Raw genomic sequence first — 22,653 nt, 5'->3', positions numbered from 1 at the left:
GCTGGGACTACAGGCGCCCACTACCACGCCTGGCTAATTTTTGCATTTTTAGTAGAGATGGGGTTTCATCATGTTGGCCATGCTGGTCTTGAACTTCTGACCTCAAGTGATCTGCCCGCCTCAGCCTCCCAAAGCGCTGGGATTAAAGGCATGGGTTACCTCACCCAGCCTCCTTATAAAACTTTTAAGGATACTATTTCTCATTATCCTGAATTTCCATATCTGTCTAATCAGATTCTGTATGTGTGTATATATGTATATATCTATTTATATACAATTCCCTTTGTTCTGCTGCAATATTAATTCTTAGTGGATAAAGCCTTGGTTTCCCTAATCTTTTCATTACCAAACAAAAATACTCTGCGAATTTACATTTTAAAGCAACTTTTGCTGGGCATAGTGGCTATAATACTAGTGTTTTGAGAGGCTGAGACTGAAGGATCACTTGAAGCCAAGAGTTCAAGACCAGCCTGGGCAACAGAGTCTCTACAAAAAATAACATCAGCCAGGTGCAGTGGCATGTGCCTGTAGTCCCAGATACTCAGGAGGCTGAAGCAAGAGGACTGCTTGAGCCCAGAAGTTTAAGGATGCAATGAGCTGTGATCATGTCACTGCACTCCAGTTTGTATAACAGAGCAAGGCTGTCTCTAAAAAATAAAATAAAAATAATTTACAAAAATTAAGGCAACTTCCTGGTGAATTACCTCTTAAACAATCATGTAAATCTTTGTTTTCACATGTGACGTCTGCTTAAAATAGCACAACCGAGTCAGTGTAAATCCTTCAGTGGCATAGCCAGGATAGCAGCACCCCAACAGTACTTTGCCAAAGTCTCCATTTTTACTTCAACTGCCACAGTAACAGACTGCTGTCACCTTACAGGCATTATTTTTGTGTTTGTGTTTGTGCACTCCTTTCCCAAAAAGACACAAGCAATGACCCTATACATCTGTATATTATGTCAATGGTCAGTCACCTTCTCAGCTCTGAGAGATTCCACCAATGACTAAGAAATCCTTTGGGTATACTGAACACAGTAAGATGTCTAGGGAAAAAAAGAAAGAAGGGGAGAGCTAGGTACAGTCGTATGCACCTGCAGTCCCAGCTGCTTGGGAGGCTGAGGTGGGAGGATCACTTGAGCCCGGGAGTTTGAGGTTGCAAACTATGATCACACCTGTGAACAGCCACTGCACTCCAGCCTGGGCAACCTAGTGAGATTCCATTGCTAAAAGGAAATAATAATAATAACAAAAAAAGAGAAGAGAATGTAGAACTATAAGGGAATTTCTCCTTCCTGTAATTCTCTCCCTTTCCTCACCTTGCTTCCCTGCCTAGTGAAGTACAACTCACACTACTGAAGACCTGTTCAAATGTCCCCTCCTCCAATGTTTTCTCAACTTCCTCCCTGTAATTTTTGCCTCCTCTGTGCTGTCTTAGCCAGCAGCTCTCCCTCTCTAACACACGCTCATCTACCTAAATAACTGCACATTTTACATTAATTTAGGATTGTGGTAACATAAACGGAATACCTACTAAGGTAATACTTGGCACACAGTGTAACTCAGTTTATGGCAGCTACTGTTATCAATATTATCATTACGTACTGATGGACTTTTCTCCCCCATTAATAGCACCGCTACTGCTGTAGAGCATTTGTTGTGTACCAGGCACCAACCTAAATACTTTATATTCTCACCAAGCAGGGAGGTTTTCTGAGCAAGGGACTGTGCTAACTTATCTTTATTCCCTCTAGGTATAGGATAGTGTAGATAGGTACTCAGTATTTGCTGAATTAAATAGAAAGAGACGTGAAAAGGCAAAAAAAGGCCATGTGTGTGGGAGTTGCTACAGACTATTTGGTTCTGTGTCAAAAATTTCAATGCAAAACACACTACTTCCTAGCACCCAAATCTAAAATCAAAACGGCTTCCCTTCGGGAAGAAAGTCTGCTCTCTGTGGATTTGCTTTGCTTTGTATGAAGGAGTGTGTCCTCTCCTTTACACTGCCTTCTTCCTCTCTTTGTACAATTAATCCGCTGTTCACATCTGCAGACCCAGCTGCCATTAACAGCCTGTTCTGCCACTACCTACTTTGAAAACTGAGCCTCAGAGCTCTCTGAAAAGCCCCATTTCTCCAGTTGTAGGAACACTAGCTTGCCAATGTCCTGTTTTGTGATTACGTTTCAACTTTGTCAATTTGAAAGACTACAATTAATATGAAAGTGACACTTCGAATTTGTTCACATTTCACCACACCATGTTATGAATACTGAGTCATACCAAGTAAAGTTCTAGTTTCACGTTCAAATTTTTCTTTGAATGCCAAGTTTCAACGCTTTTCTCTTTTTCATCTTTCTCCTAATATCAAAGATGTGAAGATTCATTAAAAAAAAAAAAAAAAGGAAGAGTTAAACTTCATTCATCTCAGAGGAACTGGACTGAAATTGAAAGGAAAACCCAGCACCGAGAGTCTGTGTGATCACAAAACTGCCTTCACTACTGCTTTTCTAAAAGCAGCTCTGCCAGCAGGAACTCCAGCCTGTATCTCAACATATCTCCTAAGGAACACTAGAGTCATCACCCTTATTACTGGTGAGTTTTACTGACAGACCTACCTTCCCATTTAAACATCTGTCAAGTAACTGCTGCTTTTTGGTAATGTAATTAATCATTTCCTTTACATATGCCTATATATACATACCAAATAATGTCTTACATTACACAGTTGGCACTGACTGATTGTGAAGATGTGAAAGCCTCTTAAAGATTCAAAGCCAGCAGCATTTGCTGCACATCTACAAGGCATTGTCCCTGATCTCAGGGAATGCACAGTCTGTTCTAGGAAACTACTATCTTTGGAAAATACTACTCTGCATTGCAGTTCAAATTTCTGTGGATGCATGGAGACGGTATCTCTACAAAGACCTAATTCATGCTTTCATTCATTTAATGAATAAATCTGAAAACAGGAAATCATCCTCTCAAAACCCAGACCAATATTTTAACAGCACAGAGCTCCCATTTAACACTGTACACATAAACTAGTGGTGCATAAGCAGTGAAGCACTAATTCAATTCTAACTCTTTCAAATACTCTACTCATTTCATATCTAATCCTTTATCGTTCATTTTCAAAATCCGCTTTACTGGTTGCTGAGGGGTGGGGGTGGGAGTGTCACAAAGGCACAATCTGTGGTATCTCCAGTTCTTTCATATCCTGATCATTTCTCAAAAAACCTAGCCACCCAAATAACTTCTCCAACAGCACACTCAAAGGTGATGTGGATATTTTCAAACACAGAATACTTCTTCTTCAATAAAAACAGTCCAGAAGATAAGTTGCAAATGTCTAAGCATCTGCTATCAGATCTTATCTGCTATCTCTGATAAATGATTATTCTTACTCATAAAAATGAGACGAAAAATAAAACATAGATTAACTCTGAGTCATGCTAACATCACCACCATGAGCAATCTCTGGGTCTGGCTCAGAACTTCTGGACCAAGACCTCATTTCATGTGCATATCTCTCTAGTCCCCTCTGCCTCACTGCACCATGCCAGGTGCATCCAGCCACAGAGGAGAATGCTAGGCTGACTCTATGGCCCCAGGTGACCAAAGCTAAAGGACCCGAGGCAGTCCAGGGATTGCAAACATTTACTCCCAGTTAAGTCACGCTGGAAAGGACTGATGAAGAGTTCACGCTGCTGGGGCTGACTCGGGCCAAGTGGGAGCCAAGAGACTCCCTCGTCCAGAAGGCTTTCACTGTTCTAGACAGGGAGATGGATCAACAAAGAGACAACGGAGATGGATATCTTTTCTTCCTGGGGCCTATACTCCATGTGACCTGCTACTCTGTCCGTGGCACTGTAGACATCTAAAGGCACAGAGTTACAGTGAGAACATCTGGTTCTGAACGAAGCCAGGAAGAAAGAAAGGGAAGAGTAGAACCTGTAGGAATTTCAAGACAGAAACACACAGCACTTCACTTGAACCCGGGAGGTGGAGGTTGCAGTGAGCCAAGATCATGCCATTGCACTCCAGCCTGGGCAACAAGGGCGCAACTCCATCTCAAAACAACAAAAACAACACCACCACCTAACAACCACCACCACCACCACGACCACCCTATGTTTCCGAGGATTGTTTTGTTGTTGTTGTTAAAAAGAGAAAAAAAAAGCATTTAGAAATATGATTTATAATGACAAAGTGTGGTATATTGTATTACTGTTCCAAATGACTCCTGGCCCTCCTGGTAAGGGAATTACACAACCTTGCCTATTGCTACATGCCATGCAGTGCCTGTAGTAGGAAAGAATATAATTCCTGACCCTACTGACATCAGGCTTGGCTGTGTGACTTGCTTTGGCCAATTAAGTATGAACAAAGTGACATATGCCAGTCTGGCCAACAGCTTTAAGAAGCCAGTGCACAGTTCTCTTTCTTTTGTTCCCCTCTGTCACAGTATTAGCAAGTCCCAGGTAGCGGTTGTTCCTTCAATCTGGAGCCCAGATTGAAGTCATATGGTACATGGCCACAGGGAACCTCGGCTGACATGTAACATCAGAGAAAAATATTTTTGTTGTTTCTAGGCACTGAACATTTAAGGTTGTTACTGCTGCATCACGGAGCATAAGCAGACTCACACACAAAGCAGTTCCTTTAAAGTGAACCTAGATCATTATCCACCCTACATTCTATACTTATCAATTATCTTCTGTCTTGCAGCCGTATGAATTTCTTGCAAGTACAGTTCTGATCATGTAGCTTTTCTATATAAAGATCCTAAATGATCTTCATAGCCTACCAGATTAAGTCCAGACTCCCAAAGCTCTATAAACTACCCTCTCCCAGTTTTTTTTAAAAATACGATCTTCCTTTCACGTACTCTACACTTTAACCTGAGTGTGCAACTTATTTCCTAATACATCAATTACTTTCTTGTCTTCTTTTACAAACCACTTGATTCTTTTTTTTTTTTTTTCGTTGAGACAGAGTCTTACTCTTGTTGCCCAGGCTAGAGTGCGATGGAAGGATCTCGGCTCACTGCAACCTCTGCCTCCCGGGTCAAGCTATTCTCCTGCCTCAGCCTCCCGAGTAGCCGGGATTACAGGCATCCACCACCATGCCTGGCTATTTTTTTTTTTTTTTTTTTTTTTTGTATTTTTAGTAGAGACGGGGTTTTGCCGTGTTGGCCAGGCTGGTCTCGAACTCCTGATCTCAGGTGATCCATCCGCCTCAGCCTCCCAAAGTGTTGGGATTACAGTTGTGAGCCACTGGGACTGGTCCCTACATCTTGATTCTTATCCTAAATTTCTGCATCTTGACATCTTATCCATACTTGGAAGGCCTACTGAAACTCCATGTTGAGCTGTGGAGCCGCCTTCCTCAGAAGACATAAGACACAAAGTACTGAGGTAGTGAATGATGATGTTACCATCATCTATTTTCCATTACTTAGATTACAGTATATCTAATCTTCCTCATCATGTTACGAATTCTAGAAAACAAGAACTACTAGTTTAATCACTCTTGAGCCCCACAAACTCCTTGCACAATACTTTTCACAGAAAGTTTTCATTTAATGTTTGCTGAATTAATACATTTTGAATGGATAAAAACAATTCCTAGGAAAAATGCGTAGCGAGAAGGTTATGCTGTCATTGAGTTCATGCAGCTGCAACACTCTTGGACCCAGATATAAAAGTAAAAATGTAAAAGATCAAGGTAGGTCTGCTGCATTTGATTGTGTAATGAAACAAGCAAAAGCCTTAGGAAGCATACTGGTGTTCAGTAGTAAGCCATGTGTTTGACCTGAAACAGAGCTGTCCAATAGAAATATAATGCTAGCCATATAAATAATTTAAAATGTTTTTGTAGGCACGCTGAAAAGTAAAAAGAGGCCAGCCATGGTGGCTTATGCCTGTAATCCCAGCACTTTGGGAGACCAAAGTGGGCAGATACTTGAGGCCAGGAGTTCGAGACCAGCTTGGTCAACATGGTGAAACCCTGTCTCTACCGAAAAATACAAAAATGACCTGGGCGTGGTGGCACATGCCTGTAGTCCCAGTTACCTGGAAGGCTGAGGTGAGAGAATTGCTTGAACCCAGGAGATAGGGGGTGCAGTGAGCTGAGATTGTGCCACTGCACTCCAGCCTGGGTGACAGAGTGAGAGTCTGTCTCAAAAAAACAAAGACAAAAAAAGTAAAAAGAGATGAAATAATTTAATATAAAAATAATATATTTAACCAAATATATAAAAAAAATCCTACATTCTTTTTCTTTCTTGTACCAAGTCTTCTAAATCTAGCATATATTTTGCACTTACATCTCAAGGAACACTAGCCACATATCACACGTTCATAAACCACTTGTGGCTAAATGGCTACTGTACTGAATAGTACAGGTCTAGAACTTACCCCATTGAGGCCAAATGCTTTAGTAGCAAAACAGCAGAGGCAAGAGAAAATGAAGGCAATCACAGATTGTGAAGCCAGACTAAATAAAGTTGCATTTCAGATGGCATAAACTGTACCTAATAAGGTTTCCCCCTCACTTTTTCTGAGCAACTTTTATAAGGGCAGGTGTTTGGTATGTATCTGTGTGCTTCTTCAAATGATTCAGTTTCAAAAAACAACAATTTTGTTTTGTTATAATGTAGTCAATGTCTTCAGCTTAAAATTTTGCCAAAAATTTATAAACATAGAAGTGAAATCAAACACCTTGAAGTTCAGTAGCCTAACCTAACTCATAAATAAAACAAAAAACATTGAAAGTGAATTTAATTCGCAAGCTCTAGCTACTCAAATAAATCACACATGAAATTATAAGATACTCAACAAAACAATCGTGAGTTTAAAATGAGCAAACGGAGTAAAAAAGAATATGATCCTACACAAACTGATTTTTCAGTGATTTATACGTTTCCCCCCCAGATTCTTCCTTCTTACGCTTTCCCTTGTATCTTGGCACATAAAATCCAACACATAGAAAAACTCATTTACAATCATGTGGTGTCATAGAAAATACAGTTGTCCCTCTGTATCCTTGGAGACTGGTTCCAGGAGCTCCCGAGGATAACAAAATCCGCAGATGCTGAAATCACCCTGGACTGTACCTGACTGGCAATCAGGAGGCCTAGACTGGAGCCAAGCTCTCCCCCTGAATGGTTTTAGCCAATTAAGCATCAGTCTCTTTGGTCTTGAATAAAAAGGTTTGAATGGTCAGAGTTTAAAAATCTCTTCTAGCCGGGCGTGGTGGCTCACGCCTGTAATCCCAGCACTTTGGGAGACCGAGGCAGGCAGATCACCTGAGGTCAAGAGTTTGAGACCAGCCTGACCAACATGGAAAAACTGTCTTTACTAAAAACACAAAACTACAGGCGTGGTGACACATGCCTGTAATCCCAGCTACTTGGGAGGCTGAGGCAGGAGAACTGTTTGAACCTGGGAGGTGAAGGCTGCAGTGAGCCGAGATCGCACATTGCATTCCAGTCTGGGCAACAAGAGCGAAACTCCGTCTCAGGGGAAAAAAAAAATCTCTTCTAGCTCTGTAGTGCTAACTTGAGACATAGATGGTGCTCAATAAATATTGAGGGATAGAAGAAGAACATGAAAAAAAGGAGGAAGAATTCTTTTTTTATTCCTGTGTGTTTCAGTGTGGCTCCTCAGGAAGGAAAGATACTTGTCCTAGATAAGACAAAACCATGACAAGCGAGGGGTCTTGGAACATGCCAGACATTCTGGGGGCCACCTGGGAATGCAGAAACTGGGCTTCTGCAGGCAGAGCTGCTTTGACTGAGGACACTTCCCTGTACCTAACAATAGAGTACGTGTAATGGCATAATTAGGTAGTGATTCTCCACACAAGTGTCTTCTTCCTCTGCACCACCTCTTGCCAAAATCCAAAGTTAATCAGAAGGTGGCTAAACAAACAAGCACTTTCCCCTTTCTTCTTCTTTTTTTGTTTTCAAAGAGACAAGGTCTTGCTGTCACCCAGGCTAGAGTGCAGTGGCATGATCATATCTCACTGAAGCCTCAGACTCCTGGGCTCAAGCGATCTTCCCACCTCAGCCTCCCAAGCAGCTGGGACTACAAGGACATGCTACTATGCCCAGCTAGTGATAATAATAATAATAATAATAATAATAATAATAATAATGTTATTATTGTTATTTTAAAGACAAGGTCTCCTTATGTTGCCCAGGCTGGCCTCAGACTCCTGGCCTCAAGCAATACTCCTGCCTCAGCCTCCGAAAGTGCTGTGATTACAGGCATGAGCTACCACACCCAGTCGAATTTCCCTCATTTACATCTATCTGCAATACTTCTCAGACAAAAACTTCAGACTCAAAACTACAGCCACACTGAGAAGGAAAGATACTCCAACCCTACAAATTATAAGACAAAGCCTCTCTTTTCCCCTGTAAACTACGGAGAGGTAAGAAGCAGATGTCTCATGTGTGCCCAAAAGCTTGCTTTTCTGCTTTTCTGTCTAAAAGAAACAAAACACACTTCCATAAATACTACACCATAATACACAACTAAAGGGTATGCATGAGGCTTATGCTGAAATAAATGTTTCTCCACTCAAGAGTGCAAATTTAGAAAATGTAACATTTATCAAAGAGAAAAATCCAAAGACACGGTACAAAGCAATTTATAAAGACAGAAACTTATATACATTTCCCTTGTATTCTGACATGCTACATTACACATGCTATATAAAAGAATTTTAAATCTAACTTTTAAAACTCAGCTGGAAGAGTTATCTTCATCTTCTCCTTGCCCTAACACAACACTTAGAAAAAATAACTTTTAGGAGTTAGGAACAAAAGAAACCCAATTCGGGAGGCCGAGGAAGGAGGATAGCTTGAAGCCAGGAATTTGAGACCAGACTGAGCAACAGAGTGAGACCTCATCTTTACAAAGAATTAAAAACTTAGCCAAGTGTGGTGGCTCATGTCTTTAGTCTCAGCTACTTGGGAGGCTGAGGCAGGAGGATCGCTTAAGCCCAGGAGTTTGAGGCTGCAGTTCAAAGATGCAGTGGGCTATGATTGTGCCACTGTATTCCAAGCTGGGTGAGACCCTGTCTCTTAAAAAAAGAAAGAAACCCAATTTAGGGAGAACAAGTGTATGAATTCTCAACCCCACCACCACCAGCAGCACCATTTATAAATCTGCGGCTTTTCTTAATTTTCATTGGTTCTTCCTCCTCTTTTCATTCTCCAAAGCGGAGTCCCAAGGTGCTATCCTCTATTCTCTCATATCTTCTATTCCACTTAATCCTGTTTTCAAGACATCCCTCTTCCGCCACTTCCTACTCTCTTCACCCCAATAATTTACCTGATCTTTGTAAGGCAGGGTCTGCAAATTCGTATCACCTGCTAAGCATTCTATCAGACGGCTGCCATCATTTCCAACTCAGCCATCTGAGTTGGAACCCATCAACTTCCCACTGAACCAAACTAGCTCTTCCTTCTTTAGTTTCTGCTGATTTTTCATTCACTCAGTTTCAAACCCCAGACACATCTCTGACTCTTGCTGTACTGTCTTTTCCTATATGCTGTTAGCATCAAAGTCCTGGTTACTTTATTTCTGTAATGTTTTCATAACTCTTCCCTTCCTCTTTCCTACTCTCACGGGCACTACTCCTGTGCAAACTCTTATTACCTTTTTTTTCTGATGTATTTTACTGAATACCACTGCTAGCTTCCCTACTGATCAAGCTTTGTTCAAAACAGGCAATAGAGACATTGAACGTATCAAGGTCCAACCCTGACATCAAGACCTGTCACAGCTGGGTGATACTTTGCAGTGGTAAGAATGTCTTTTGTATGCTAATGAGATGACTGGTGGCTGGGGTCCCTAGGTGGCTTCAAGATAGGGTGGGTTACCAGGAAGACCAAGGCAGGATTAGAGGGTTGGGACATTTAGCCCCATTCCTGACTTCCGGGAGGGGAGAGATGCTAGAGACTGAGTTCAATGGATTCAATCAGTTAAGCCCTATGTGATGGAGCCTCCATAAACATCCCTAAACTACAAGGATAGGAGAGCATCTGGGTTGCTGAACACAAGAAGATGCTGGAATGGCAGAACACACAGAAAGGGCAAAGAAGCTTCATGCTGCCCTATATACCTTGCCCTATGCATTGCTGCCATCTGACTCTTTCTGAGTCTTATCCTTTATCATAAGCTGGTGATATTATGTAAAGGGCATTCCTGAATTCTGTGAGTCATTCTAGCAAATTATGGAACCTGAGGAGGGGGACATGGGAACTCTTGATTTATAGCCAGTAGGTCAGAAGTATAGGTGGCAACCTGAGACTTGTGAATGGCATCTAAAGTGGAGGCAGCCTTGTGGGACTGAGCCCTTAACCTGTAGGTCTGTGCTAACTCCAGGTAACATGCCAGAATTGAACCAGATAGTAAGGCACTCAGCTGATTTTGGAGAACTGGAGAGTTTACTGGTGCTGGGGAAAACACCATATATTTGGTGTCTGGAGTGTTCTGGGTAAATACAGTTCAGTCACCCAGGATTCCTCTTCATGTACCTTTAGTCCAACTCTACACCTTGCCCTTACCTGAGCACAGTTGACACTCTCCTAGTTCAATCTCTTGGCACATCTGTCTACAATCAAATAACCAATGTGGGCTTTCAGAAGCTCTGCATGTTTTTCATTCAATGTATCCCAAGTATTTAATGTTTTTGATGTTTTGATGGTTAAAAATTTTATTTTTGTATTGTATATTGACAGTATAAAGAAATGTATTTTGACCTTTCTTCTGCCACCTTGCAGGAGCTTGTTTGCAGATTTCTTAAGGTTTTCCAAGTATACAACCTTATGGTACCTTATTGTAAATATACTTTTGCTACTTCCTTTCCATCTTGAATTTCTTTTACTTATTTTTCTTGCTTAACTGCACTGCCTAGGACCTCCTGTCAATGCACAATATAAGTTGTTAGGTCAATATCCTTGCCTTATTCCCCATTTTAGGCAGAAAGTATTCAGCCTTTTACTACTACATAGGATGTCAGATGTAGATTTCTCATGGGTCTTTTATCATATTGAGGTTTCTGTCTACTGTTAGCTTGCTGCAAGTTTGTATCATAAATTCATAAATAAATAATGAATTCTGTCAAATGCTTTTTTCCCTGCATCTTTTTTTTTTTTTGAGATGGAGTCTTGCTCTGTTGCCCAGCCTGGAGTGCAGTGGTGCAATCTCAGCTCACTGCAACCTCTGCTTCCCAGGTTCAAGTGATTCTCCTGCCTCAGCCTCCCAAGTAGCTGGGACTATAGGTGCGCGCCACCATGCCCAGCTAATTTTTCTATTTTTGAGTTGGGGTTTCACTGTGTTAGCCAGGCTGGTCTTGATCACCTGACCTCGTGATCCGCCCACCTCAGCTTCCCAAAGTGCTGGGATTACAGGCATGAGCCACCACGTCCCATCCCTTTTTTTTTTTTTTTTTGAGACTGGGGGGTCTGTCGCCCAGGCTGGAGTGCAGTTCCATGATCAAGCTCACTACAGCCTCAACTTACTGTAACCAAGTGATCATCCCACGTCAGCCTCCTAAGTAGCTGGGACTACAAGCACACGTCATCATGCCCTGCTAACTTTTTTTGTTTTCTATATTTAGTAGAGACAAGGTCTTGCTATGTTGCTCAGGCTAGTCTCAAACAATTCTCCTGCCTTGGCTTCCAAAGGTCTGAGATTACAGGCATGAGTCACTGCACCTGGTCTTTTTCTGCATCTTACGGATATGATCACATAGTTTTTCTTTTTCATTCTGTTAATAAGAATTATAGTGATTTTTTCACAATCACGACTTTTTGTTTTTTACAGCAGTTTTAGGATTACAGAAAAATTGGGCAGATAGTACAGAGTTCCTATATAGTCTTGCTTGTCCCCACTCCCTACTGTTAAGAATTGTTTCCCCAATTATTAACATCTTTATTAGTGTGGTACATTTGTTATAACTGATGAACCAATATTGATACATTATTCGTAACTAAACTCCACAGTTTATATTAGGGTCCACTCTTTGAGCCGTATGGTTCTATGAATTTTGACAAATGCATAATGTCATATATCTGCCATTACAGTATCACACAGTACAGCTTCCCCTATGCTTTACTTATTCATCCCTATCCCAACTCCCTCTCAATTAAAGAAAGCTGTTACTACTAATAATAGTATTCAAAGAGTACCGTCCCAGGGATTGATAGAAAGGATGTGAGACCTTTCCTGCATAGCAGTTGGGTAAGAATAATGGTAACTCAACCATGGCTGAGTTATCATTAACTCAACTGGACCAGCTAGGCATTTGGATCTTCTTAAGAATGGATTCAAAGCAGCTGGATCTATCTGCTGCTAACCCCTTGTACTAAATTATTAATTTCGGTTTTGGGTTTTTCAGATTGAGGATTTATTTCTATTGGGTTATTTTCCAAATCAGTTATGCCACTTTCTATAATTTCTAGTTCTCTCCAACATTTTCAATCTTATATTTTATGTCTTTGAAGATAACAAATATATTTATTTTGGAGTTCGTGTCTAATAATTTGACCATCTGAAGCATCTATGGGTCTATTTCTAATTTTTATTATTTCTGCTGGCTCTTGTTCATGTCACATCTTGTCATGTACCTCCTTAACTTTGACGGTGTATTGGACATTGTATTTTTAAAACAGTTTGTGGAATCACTAAAGACTTAGGATTTCATTCACTTCTGCCAGGTGCCTATGGGCACCTGCATTCTGGTATCACTTTGTTCCAATTTTTGTGCTTGAGATTTCCTGGATCATACAAATGACTTGGAACCACACAAGAATCCATGTGATGGCTGGTTTACCTCTGTTTCACCTTCATACCCTACCCTTGGCAGCATCTCAATCAACTTTACCAACCCAAAGTATAAGGAGATTAGCAAGGACTCCACCTCTGGAAGGACCTGAACTCTAATACTTTGTCCTCCTCAGCCCCACAAAGCGGTCAGCAATATGTATTTGCTCCATCTTTAAGCCGCTCCTTCCTGAATGGCATATATCTAAACGCTAGGTTCATCTCTCTAAATTTTTACCTCTTTCTAGATCTTGGTCTAGTAATTCCTCACTAACCTGGCTTATCTCCAGTGCCTTCAGGCATAAGTGTTTAATATTTTGTCCAGTCCTAGTTGTCCTCAGTGGAAAAGGTAATGCTAACTACTTAGTTTGTCATTTCTGACAGCAGAAGTCTGAACAGGAACTTTCTATGAATTTCACAAATATTTTACCTCGTCTTTAATATAATCAATTTTACATTATATTGTACACATACCAATCATCTTTTGGTATATGTGGGAAATTGGTTCGGGAACTCCCATGTATACCGAAGTCCACACAGACTCCAGTCCTACTCTGTTGGTCCCCTGGAACCCACCTATAGGAAAAGTTGGCCCTCTGTATACATGGGTTTCATGTCCCACGAATACTGTATTTTCTATCTGCGTTTAGTTGAAAAAAATTTGCATATAAGTGGACCTAGGCAGTTCAAACCTGTGTCGTTCAGGGTTCAACAGTATTCCCCTCCCCCCACGCCCATTAGAATGCTAGGACTCTGTCTGACTCATGCAGCAGCTGTCCCCTGCCCAGAATAATTATTTGTTAAATCGAAACAACCAGGCTTCTCTGATGCTTTTGATTACTTATGCCCAAATCTCATCGTCTTAAATAAAATTTTATTCTTACATAATCATCATTAAAAGCACCTTGCTCTTTCCCACCTTCTTTCAACATTTACATGGTTTCTAGGAGGCAAGGCCTGTATCTACTTTGTGTCCATCTTTATTTGATTCTATTGAGTCATTTATTTGATTTCAAGATGATCTTTATGCTTTCCAGATGTGCCTTATGGCACGCATATAGGCATTGTTTAACATCGTGATTCAGCTTTAATTTTATTTTGAAAATTTCATGACACTTCTTAGGAACAATCAACAGGATATCCAGCAAAAATAAGGCTGGGAACCACTAGGCTATATATGCTCACTAGAAAGTGACAAGAACATTCCTGTGTACAAAGCAATAGTGATTTTTAAAAATGTTTTTGTGTCTCTTTTTCATTTCAGTGCTTTTCCTTCACTAAGCAGGCATATGTGGAGTTGTGCAGTATTTCATTGATATTTTGCTGTGGGGGAATACTTTGTACTACAGGACTGACTGTTCTGAAACTTTGGGGAACCAACAGCAAGGGATATAAAAACTAGATAAACAGCACTTACACATTCTAGTAGAGACCAATTTTAGGGATTATGTCTACACTGACAATTGCTCGGGGAGAATCTCCTGATTCCCTAGATTTGGCCAGAATGCCACTGCCAATACTTTTCTAATATGTTATATATTTCTACTTTCTTAACAGATCTCATTATCATTTGTTCAATGCATGCCTTCCTTGCTAAAGCTGAAACTCTTAGTGCCAAGGACAATGTCTTAAATGAGGAGAAGGCATACAGCAGCATTTTAGTGGGTTTCCATAATCCGAGATGGTTTGTTCTTCATAACCCCAGGGGAAAGTAAGCTTTGTCTTTTCTGGATTCCATACCATCACCCAACTTGTCTTAGATTCCAACCATATAGTTTGTGTAGGTAAGCCTGTTCTAATCCTATCTCAAGAAACACAGCTATAATCAGCATTACTGGCCAGGGGCTGGTCAAATTTCTCATTCCTTTTGGTGCTAAGTGTCCCTCTGATACTCAACAAAATGCCCACTGGTAACAAAATCAATCTTCAGTTATTCAGGGGCTGGTCATTCAGATTCCTTACTTCTCATATTCCCCCACTTCCCTCCTCTAACTATTCTCTAACTTCTAGGCTTCTCACTGGTAAAGATGCCATCAAAGGTTGGCCAGAGCAGGTGGGGAAAAAACTAACTAGTGGCCATTGTGATGGGCTAGGAACTCCAATGAGGCATATAAAGTTGGTAGAACGTTGAATCTCTATTTAAAAGTGTGAAGAACTTTTCCAATGATAACAACTAATCTCAGTGGGGCCAGGAAAAGATAGTTTGTCCAATCAGTAATCATGGTTACCAACTACCATCCTATGATATTACCATAGTTGTTCCTCCATATTCTAGGGTGTTGATACTGTGCAGTTCCAGTTCTTCCATTCACTCAATCTGTGAGTTTGGACATGCTATTTCATCTCTCTGAGTCTCATTTCATCATCAAGAAAACAGAAACAATAATCTGACAGGTTTGCTTTGAAGATTACAGCATTCATTCCGAGAATGAAATAATGTGTGAAAGTGCTCTGTCAATGTAGACTGACATTCTAACTTTACGTTAATACTGACATTAATTGTTTGTTCATGGTGTGAGTTTTAAATTAGGATGCTGTTTTTAGTTCTCAGTGAGACAGATTTTCTACATGGGTTACAGTGATAAATTAAATCCTGGATTTTTGCAAACTAAAGCAGTATACATGCCAAATTTCATATTAGTGCTTACCTTGGGAGGTTTCCTTAATGATGGAAAAAAAAATTCAGCAGCAGGGATACAGAGGGTTGTCAACACAGCAGTCACATCAGAGGGAAACAATGAAAGAGAAAAAACATAAGGTAAATTCAGCACCTTGATAACATGATCTGAAAGATATTCTTCTTCATGAAGATCAGAAGCCAAATTCAAACACATTACTGACTGAAGCGATAAACTCTTAATATTTGCTCAAAAACATGGCATGGACATAATGATTTCTCTCTTGGTTCCACAGAATGAAATCAGACAATCATTCAGATATTTTTAACGATTTTTAAGAAATGCCAATGGCAGAGCATCAAGATAAAGAAAGATGCCACAATCCTTACTGCATGTGATTAAATATTTTTAAATCAATTTTTATATTTAAATTTTTCTTATATTTTTGTTAAAATATATGCATATTTTCCTTTGATAAATACATATACTCTAACATAATATATGTGGGAGTTTTTCTCATTTAAAAACCATGGTTTTAAATAACTCATATACTTTAACACTGAATAGACATTTAAAAGCAAGTTTCCATGTTTTCCCCACCATCAGCCACACATGCACTTGCTAAAAGGTCTGTTTTTACACGTTAATAACTCAGAAATGACTGAAACTGCACCTGGAAAAAACTCTGAAAAGGAAATAGTTTTCTTTCTTTTCTTCTCCAGAGATGGGGTCTCACTTTGTTGTTCAGGATGGAGTGCAGTGATGCGATCATGGCTCACTGCAACCTTGAACTCCTGGGCTCAACTGATCCTCCTACCTCAGCCTCCCAAATAACTAGGACTACAAGTGTGTGCCACCACACCTGGGTAATTTTTTACTTTCTTAAGAGACACTATGTTGCCCAGGCTGGTCTCAAACTCCGGACCTCAAGCAATCCCCCCACCTCAGCCTCCCAAAGTGCTGGGATTACAGGTGTGAACCACTGCATTTGGCTAGGAAACAGTTTTCAAGGCAGTAAAATGTTAGGTTGACTTGCTTTGTAAATATTTTCTTCATGTACAAAATTAAGGAGCTCAATTATGATTTCTAAGTTATGCAACCCTAAGACAAGAATTGGCCTTCCTGATAGTCACTCTTGATCAACCTCTGATATCCTCAATTCATAAACTGTAAAATTACTATGAAAAAGAAATGGGGGCATTTATCCTATGGCTTTAATCCTTCTTAGGAAATAGAATCATGGGGCTCAGAAAATAGATTTTCCAGGGCAGAGGACACAGAAAGGTACACGCAAAAACAGCAGGATGCCTTTTCTCCATCACTGGGTGTGACACTCCTTACAGAGCTCTGAGGGACTCGAACAAAACTGAGAGCTCAGTAGCAGGGGAAAAAAATGTCCAATCACATGCATAATTCTATACTTCCGAGTGCAGGGAAGAAAAATCATCCCATTCCTATAATGATGAAGTTGAAACATCATTTTCTTGAAATTCCACAAATTAGCTGAAAGAGAATGACCCCTTATTGCCTTATGTCATTCCCTCAGACAGACACAATGGGAATGTGATGTTTGTCTTCAGGTTTTAGAGGGGAACTAGAATAACTGGTATCTCTGGCTGCCATTAAGCAAGTCTCAACATATTTGTATGTCTACCCTTTAAAACAAGATAAATATTTATAGAGGTTATACATAAAAATGCACAAGTGTTTTTAATTCTAAGCAAGTCATGGATTTCCATACTGTTAAAAAACTTGAGATTTCTGCCATGAAAATGTCCTTAAGTGGAAGACTATTCAGAAAGGCCTCAGTTCTAAGTAGGTAGAACAATAATAAAACTTTATGAACCACATTTTTGACTACACCTTCTCATTTTGCTTGCTTTATTCTTTAAAAGCCATGTAAATCACTGCTTTATTTAACAAAGGAAAGAAAAGTCACTTGGGTTACAATAAGGCCATTATATGAAACAGCACGGACCAAAGGTAATTAAATGTAGGTTTCCCATTTACGTTATGATGAACCCAGTAACCAACGGGGCTGCGACAGACTAGGGAATCCCAGTGAGCTCTCTGGAATTCTCATATGTGCCCTTTATGCCACAGCCACAGCACAATCATAACCACCACCAGCAGCAATGAACCAGTGCTGGTTTGTAGCCAGTAGTGCATTCACCTTCTTAGCCGTCAGCAACAAAATTATCCTTTCTTCACTGACATTCCAAGAAGGTTTTCTTCATTCTTCTTAGAAAACCAATTCTATTTCAGCATTTTAAGCACTTTAAAAGTCTTTATCACTTAGAAGATAGCCCATAACATGGGAATACCAACATAATTCTGCTACCTTCTTTTGTGTTTCTGAGTAAAGACTGCTTGTTAAGAATAAATGGAGACTGGGCAGAAAAGAAAAAAGGGAAGCCACAAAGCTCATCTGCTGCTACCCAGACTTACTCAATATTCAGTTTAGAATAAGGATCCTTGCTAAAGAAGGAAAAGTAAACCCTGTAGCACATCATAACTGTACTTCATTCATTGATACACCCTGTACTTCATTCATTGATATACACTGTACTTCATTCATTGATACACCCTGTACTTCATTCATTGATATACACTGTACTTCATTCACTGATACACCCTCTACTTCATTCACTGATACACCTTATTAAGGTTTGAATGAGGTGATGGGCTGCTCACTCATCCTAATTCAGATTCAAGGTTACTGCCCCAAACTCTAGAGGCTATATGTCCTTCTTGGGCAGTTGTGAAAAAAAATGTTTTCAGTATCAGTAATACTGACACTATAATCGAATACAGTATGCTATCCTTTAGGGGAAAAAAAAAACTCATGTGATATTACAATGTAAAAATAAAAAATTTCATATACATATGAAATCTTAATCTTCATCCCTTTCATATATATAAAGTACTAAAATAAACTTAACAGGCTGAGATGGCTTCAAGGTCCTGGGTTTCTATATAAACAAAACAAAACTTAAATTCAGCCAATCACCTCCAATCACCAGCAGCCAACTGAGCATTAGGCACATAATCAAGAATTTTCCACTGGGACAATACAAATGAAACAACTGCTCCAACTTTAACCAATCAAATAATTTCTTTGCTTTCCTTCTGAGCTCACCCTACAAAAGTTTTCCCTTCATGACCCTTCAGTGGAGCCCCAAACCCCTTCCAGTTTGGAGCTGCCCAATTCATGAATCACTATCCGCACAAATAAATTCTTTAACATTTTAATGCACCAAGTTCATCTGTTAACAAGTTGAAAAACAAATGAAATGAGAATGAATAATATAAACATCTATCAGATTCAACACAAACTATACAAACACGTATTTTAAAAATTATGGGCTGGGCACAGTGGCATGCACCTGTAATCCCAGCCACTAGGGAGGCTGAGGCATGAGAACTGCTTGAACCCAGGAGGCAGAGGTTGCAGTTAGCCAAGATCAGGTCACACTGCACTCCTGCCTGGGTGACAGAGCAAGACTCCGTCTCAAAAAAAAAAAAAAAAAAAAAAGGCCTTTTGTTGACTGTATCAGTCAAAGCCATGACTGTTAGTCAAGTACAGACTACTGTTGAGATACCTATGTGGCTTCATTACAGAAAGAGGCAATCATTTTGCTCAGTAAATATCTAGTGAACTAAAAAAAGAACATCCCTTGAAACAGACCTAACTGACCCCGACACATAGGTTTGGTTGCTGACTCCTTAGAAAACAGCATTTCATTGACACTTGCCTAAAGGTGTGTTTATTTCTGACTACTCTCCAATGCCCATCCTCCCCTTCATTCTCCAAAACATCCTTGTTTTTCATCATGTGAACTTCTCTAAGTAGTCAAGTATTAGTACTTTTGTATATTCCAAAGAAATAAACTAAATACAATTTGACATTTTAGAAGACATTCTAGGTTCCAGGATTTGGAGAGAAAATAAGGAGGGGCAGTTCTTATTTTCTACATTGATAGTAGTTCTATTTTTGCAAAACACTGAAGCTCCTCTTCTCTCCCAGGACAAGCAGGTTGATCTCTTTCAGGTCACCCACACCATGAGATTTTACCACACAACTCATGCAGTTTACATGCCTTTATCCCACTTTGTCTTTCCACTCTGCCTGATCATACCTGCCCACTCTTGAAGACACAGTTCAAGGCTCAGCTCTCTCAATTCCTCACCAGCCTTGGAGACTACCTTGGCCTTCACTACTTCTAATATCCCAAGACTCCTAGGGTCGACAAAACAGCTTAGCACTTATTGGCACACATAAAGTTCTGTTGCCTTCAGTAACTTTGTCTGCATTTGAGTCTCATATATCTTTAAGATTTAAACCCCTTGAAAACAGAAGCCAGGTCACATGGTATATAATCCCTGTCCCCAATCCCATCTATTCATGTAGGGCTGAGTACAGTATAAGAACTCAGAAATAATTCTTTTACATTAGTGAGTTAAATATAATCCAGTTGTGAGGATTTACTTAAATCACCACCACAATCCTGCAATTTTGGGGCAAGACTACCTGCATTTAACAGCAGTGAAGACTTCAGAGACTGTCAGAAAATGCAGAATATTTGTGATGACTTACTTAAAAATAATTATTTCTCTAGACCAGCATTTCACAAGCATAGAAATTGAATGGGATGTTAACAAAGGTCAAGCCCTTAAAAAGCTTCTGACATCAACTAAATTGAGAAATGCTGCTGAACACAGTTAAATACGGGTTTCTTTAAGGCAGTACTTTTTAGAGACTTTGACATGCTAATATATGTTGTTACTCTCTTTGCATATTCAATGCAACATTTCAACAGCAGCATTCCCCAAACTTATTTGATCATAGAATTTTCTTGGAGGAACATATTTTGGGGAAAACATATCAATGATTTTGATAAACAAAAAAGTATTTTGAAGGATGCAATGGGATTTCCATATTGCAACAAATCTAGCAGCTCAATAATCTCAGGTATTGACATAGTATGGCTAAAATTTGAGATGAACAAAAAAATTGCTATTAAAAATATACACAATTATCAGAGAAAAGTAAATTTTAAATGACTTTTGAAATGTATACTTATGTAAGTGCTTTAAGAGGTATAAACAAAATGGCACAAGAACTCACAGAACAGAGGGATCAAAGCTGAATGCAGGCATGAGGATGTGGTGGTCAAGAAGAGAGAGGATCTGGAAAGGGTCTTCAAAGACAGGGAAGACTCTAACAGGGATGTGGGCTACTTCTAATAGAAGTGATTGTGTTAGCAAAAGTACTTGAATGAAAATATTCTAGGTGTCTTGGCAAGGGTTCAGTTTGATGAGAACAGAGAGTATATTGGCGGGGATGGGTAGGGAGAACACTAGAAAACAGTACAGTTGCCAGGCGGCGTGGCTCACGCCTGTAATCCCAGTAATTTGGGAGGCCAAGGTGGGAGGATCACTTGAGTCCAGGAGTTCAAGACCACCCTAGGCAACACACTAAGACCCCCATCTTTACTAAAAATAAAAAAAAAGTAGTAGGTGTGGTGGCTCATGCCTATAATCCCAGCATTTTGGAAGGCTGAGGTGGGTGGATCACTTGAGGTCAGGAGTTCAAGACCCGCCTGGCCAAGATGGTGAAACCCCATCTCTGCTAAAAATACAAAAATTAGCCGGGTGTTGCGGTACATGCCTGTAATTCCATCTACTCAGGAGGCTGAGGCAGGAGAATCACTTGAACCTGGGAGGCAGAGGCTGCAGTGAGCCGAGACTGCACCACTGTATTCCAGCCTGGGTGAGAGTGAGACTATGACTTAAAAAGAAAAAAGAAAATGGTAAAGATAAATTGGACCTATAGTGGGACAGATCTTGAAAGGAGAAGTCTGTATTTAATTTAGTAGGTAGTACAGACCTGGAAAGTTCAATAAGGAGGACTAAAATAAAGGAGAATAGCCTATCGCAACAACAACAGTAAAAATCCTAAACAGCTTAAGTTCTTTCCCCACACTTCATTCTGAAAGATGACTGGGTCAAGGAGTCCTCTGACCACTGTTTACAGCTTATTGACTATAATTAGCTACTTAGAAGTTTGGCAGCCAAAGGCTCTGATGTACAATGGCCTACACCAGTCAGTACTTTGAGAGATGTGTGTGATCAGAGAAGTATCTTCTGAACCAGAAATTTCTCTTTCATGTATTAAAATATTTTATTAATTGTTGGAAATGGCTGCAACCTAGATCTGAAAGATACACAGTTACATGGCATTTGCCTCCTGGAAATTAGTTTAAGGACATATTCTTTATTATGAAGTCTGTGACTGTCAATTCCAACTTGGAGAACTAAACAGGTCATCAAAATCTTCTAAGTCAAACTTGCCCAACCCATGGCCCACGGGCCTCAAGGGGCCCAGGACGGCTTTCAATGCAGCCCAACACAAATTTGCAAACTTTATTAAAACATTATGAGATTCTTTTGTGGTTTATTTTTTATTTTTTAGCTCATTAGCTATCATTAGTATTAGTGTATTTTGTGTGTGGCCCAAGACAATTCTTCTTCTTCCAATGTGGCCCAGGGAAGTCAAAAGATGAGACAACCCTGTTCTAAGTATTCTCCTAATCAGCAAGTATTTATTGAATACCAGCTCCCACAATGCATATTATGAGTGCTTTGAGGGAATATTTAGGGGAATTAGGCATGGTCTCTGACATCCGGAAGCTTAAAACCATGCAAGAGAGACTGACATATACATGTATAACTAATATTAAGTGGACAGTAATAAGTGTGACAACAGAGACAGGAATGAAGAGCTATGTTCAGTCAACAAATATTTCTCACGCACTTTCTGCCACTCTATTGGGATACAAAAATAAATTAGTCTTTTTGCCTTTCAAACAAGAAACTGATTTTTTTATACACATATCACAATACAATATAAAGTGCATAGCAGCTCTCCAAAAAAGCAGGGGATTCACTGGGCAAAGGGGGAATTTTCTTGGAGGAGAAACGCCTGGAGCAGAATTTAGGAGGACTTAATAGGAATTCACCAAGCTGACAAGCCAAAGAAATGTTATCTCAATAGGGAGAATCATCTGTGCAAAAAGCACCAGAGAACACAGCTCATTTGAGGGCCACAGATTGTTCTGTTGCCAAGCTCAGCAGTTAGACTACAGTTAGCAGAGAAGGTGAGACCTGGGATGATGGTATAGGGATGAGGTT

At 40.0% G+C, this 22,653-nt stretch overlaps 1 protein-coding gene across 7 annotated transcripts in view; it reads right to left on the bottom strand.

Moving 5' to 3' along the window:
- Positions 1-22,653, bottom strand: part of KIF13A (kinesin family member 13A) — a 234,687-nt gene that overhangs the window by 129,408 nt on the left and 82,626 nt on the right. For all 7 annotated transcript variants that reach the window (XM_010352723.2, XM_010352715.2, XM_010352719.2 and 4 more), the window contains exon 3: positions 15,490-15,502. In XM_010352723.2, coding sequence (XP_010351025.1) covers positions 15,490-15,502 — 13 coding nt within the window. The remainder of the gene's footprint in view (positions 1-15,489; positions 15,503-22,653) is intronic.

Source organism: Rhinopithecus roxellana, chromosome 4, assembly GCF_007565055.1.
Source record: "Rhinopithecus roxellana isolate Shanxi Qingling chromosome 4, ASM756505v1, whole genome shotgun sequence".
In the NCBI taxonomy this organism is placed as follows: Eukaryota; Metazoa; Chordata; class Mammalia; order Primates; family Cercopithecidae; genus Rhinopithecus; species Rhinopithecus roxellana.
Note: the sequence above shows the minus strand (reverse complement) of the source record. Positions and strands in the feature narration are given on the sequence as shown.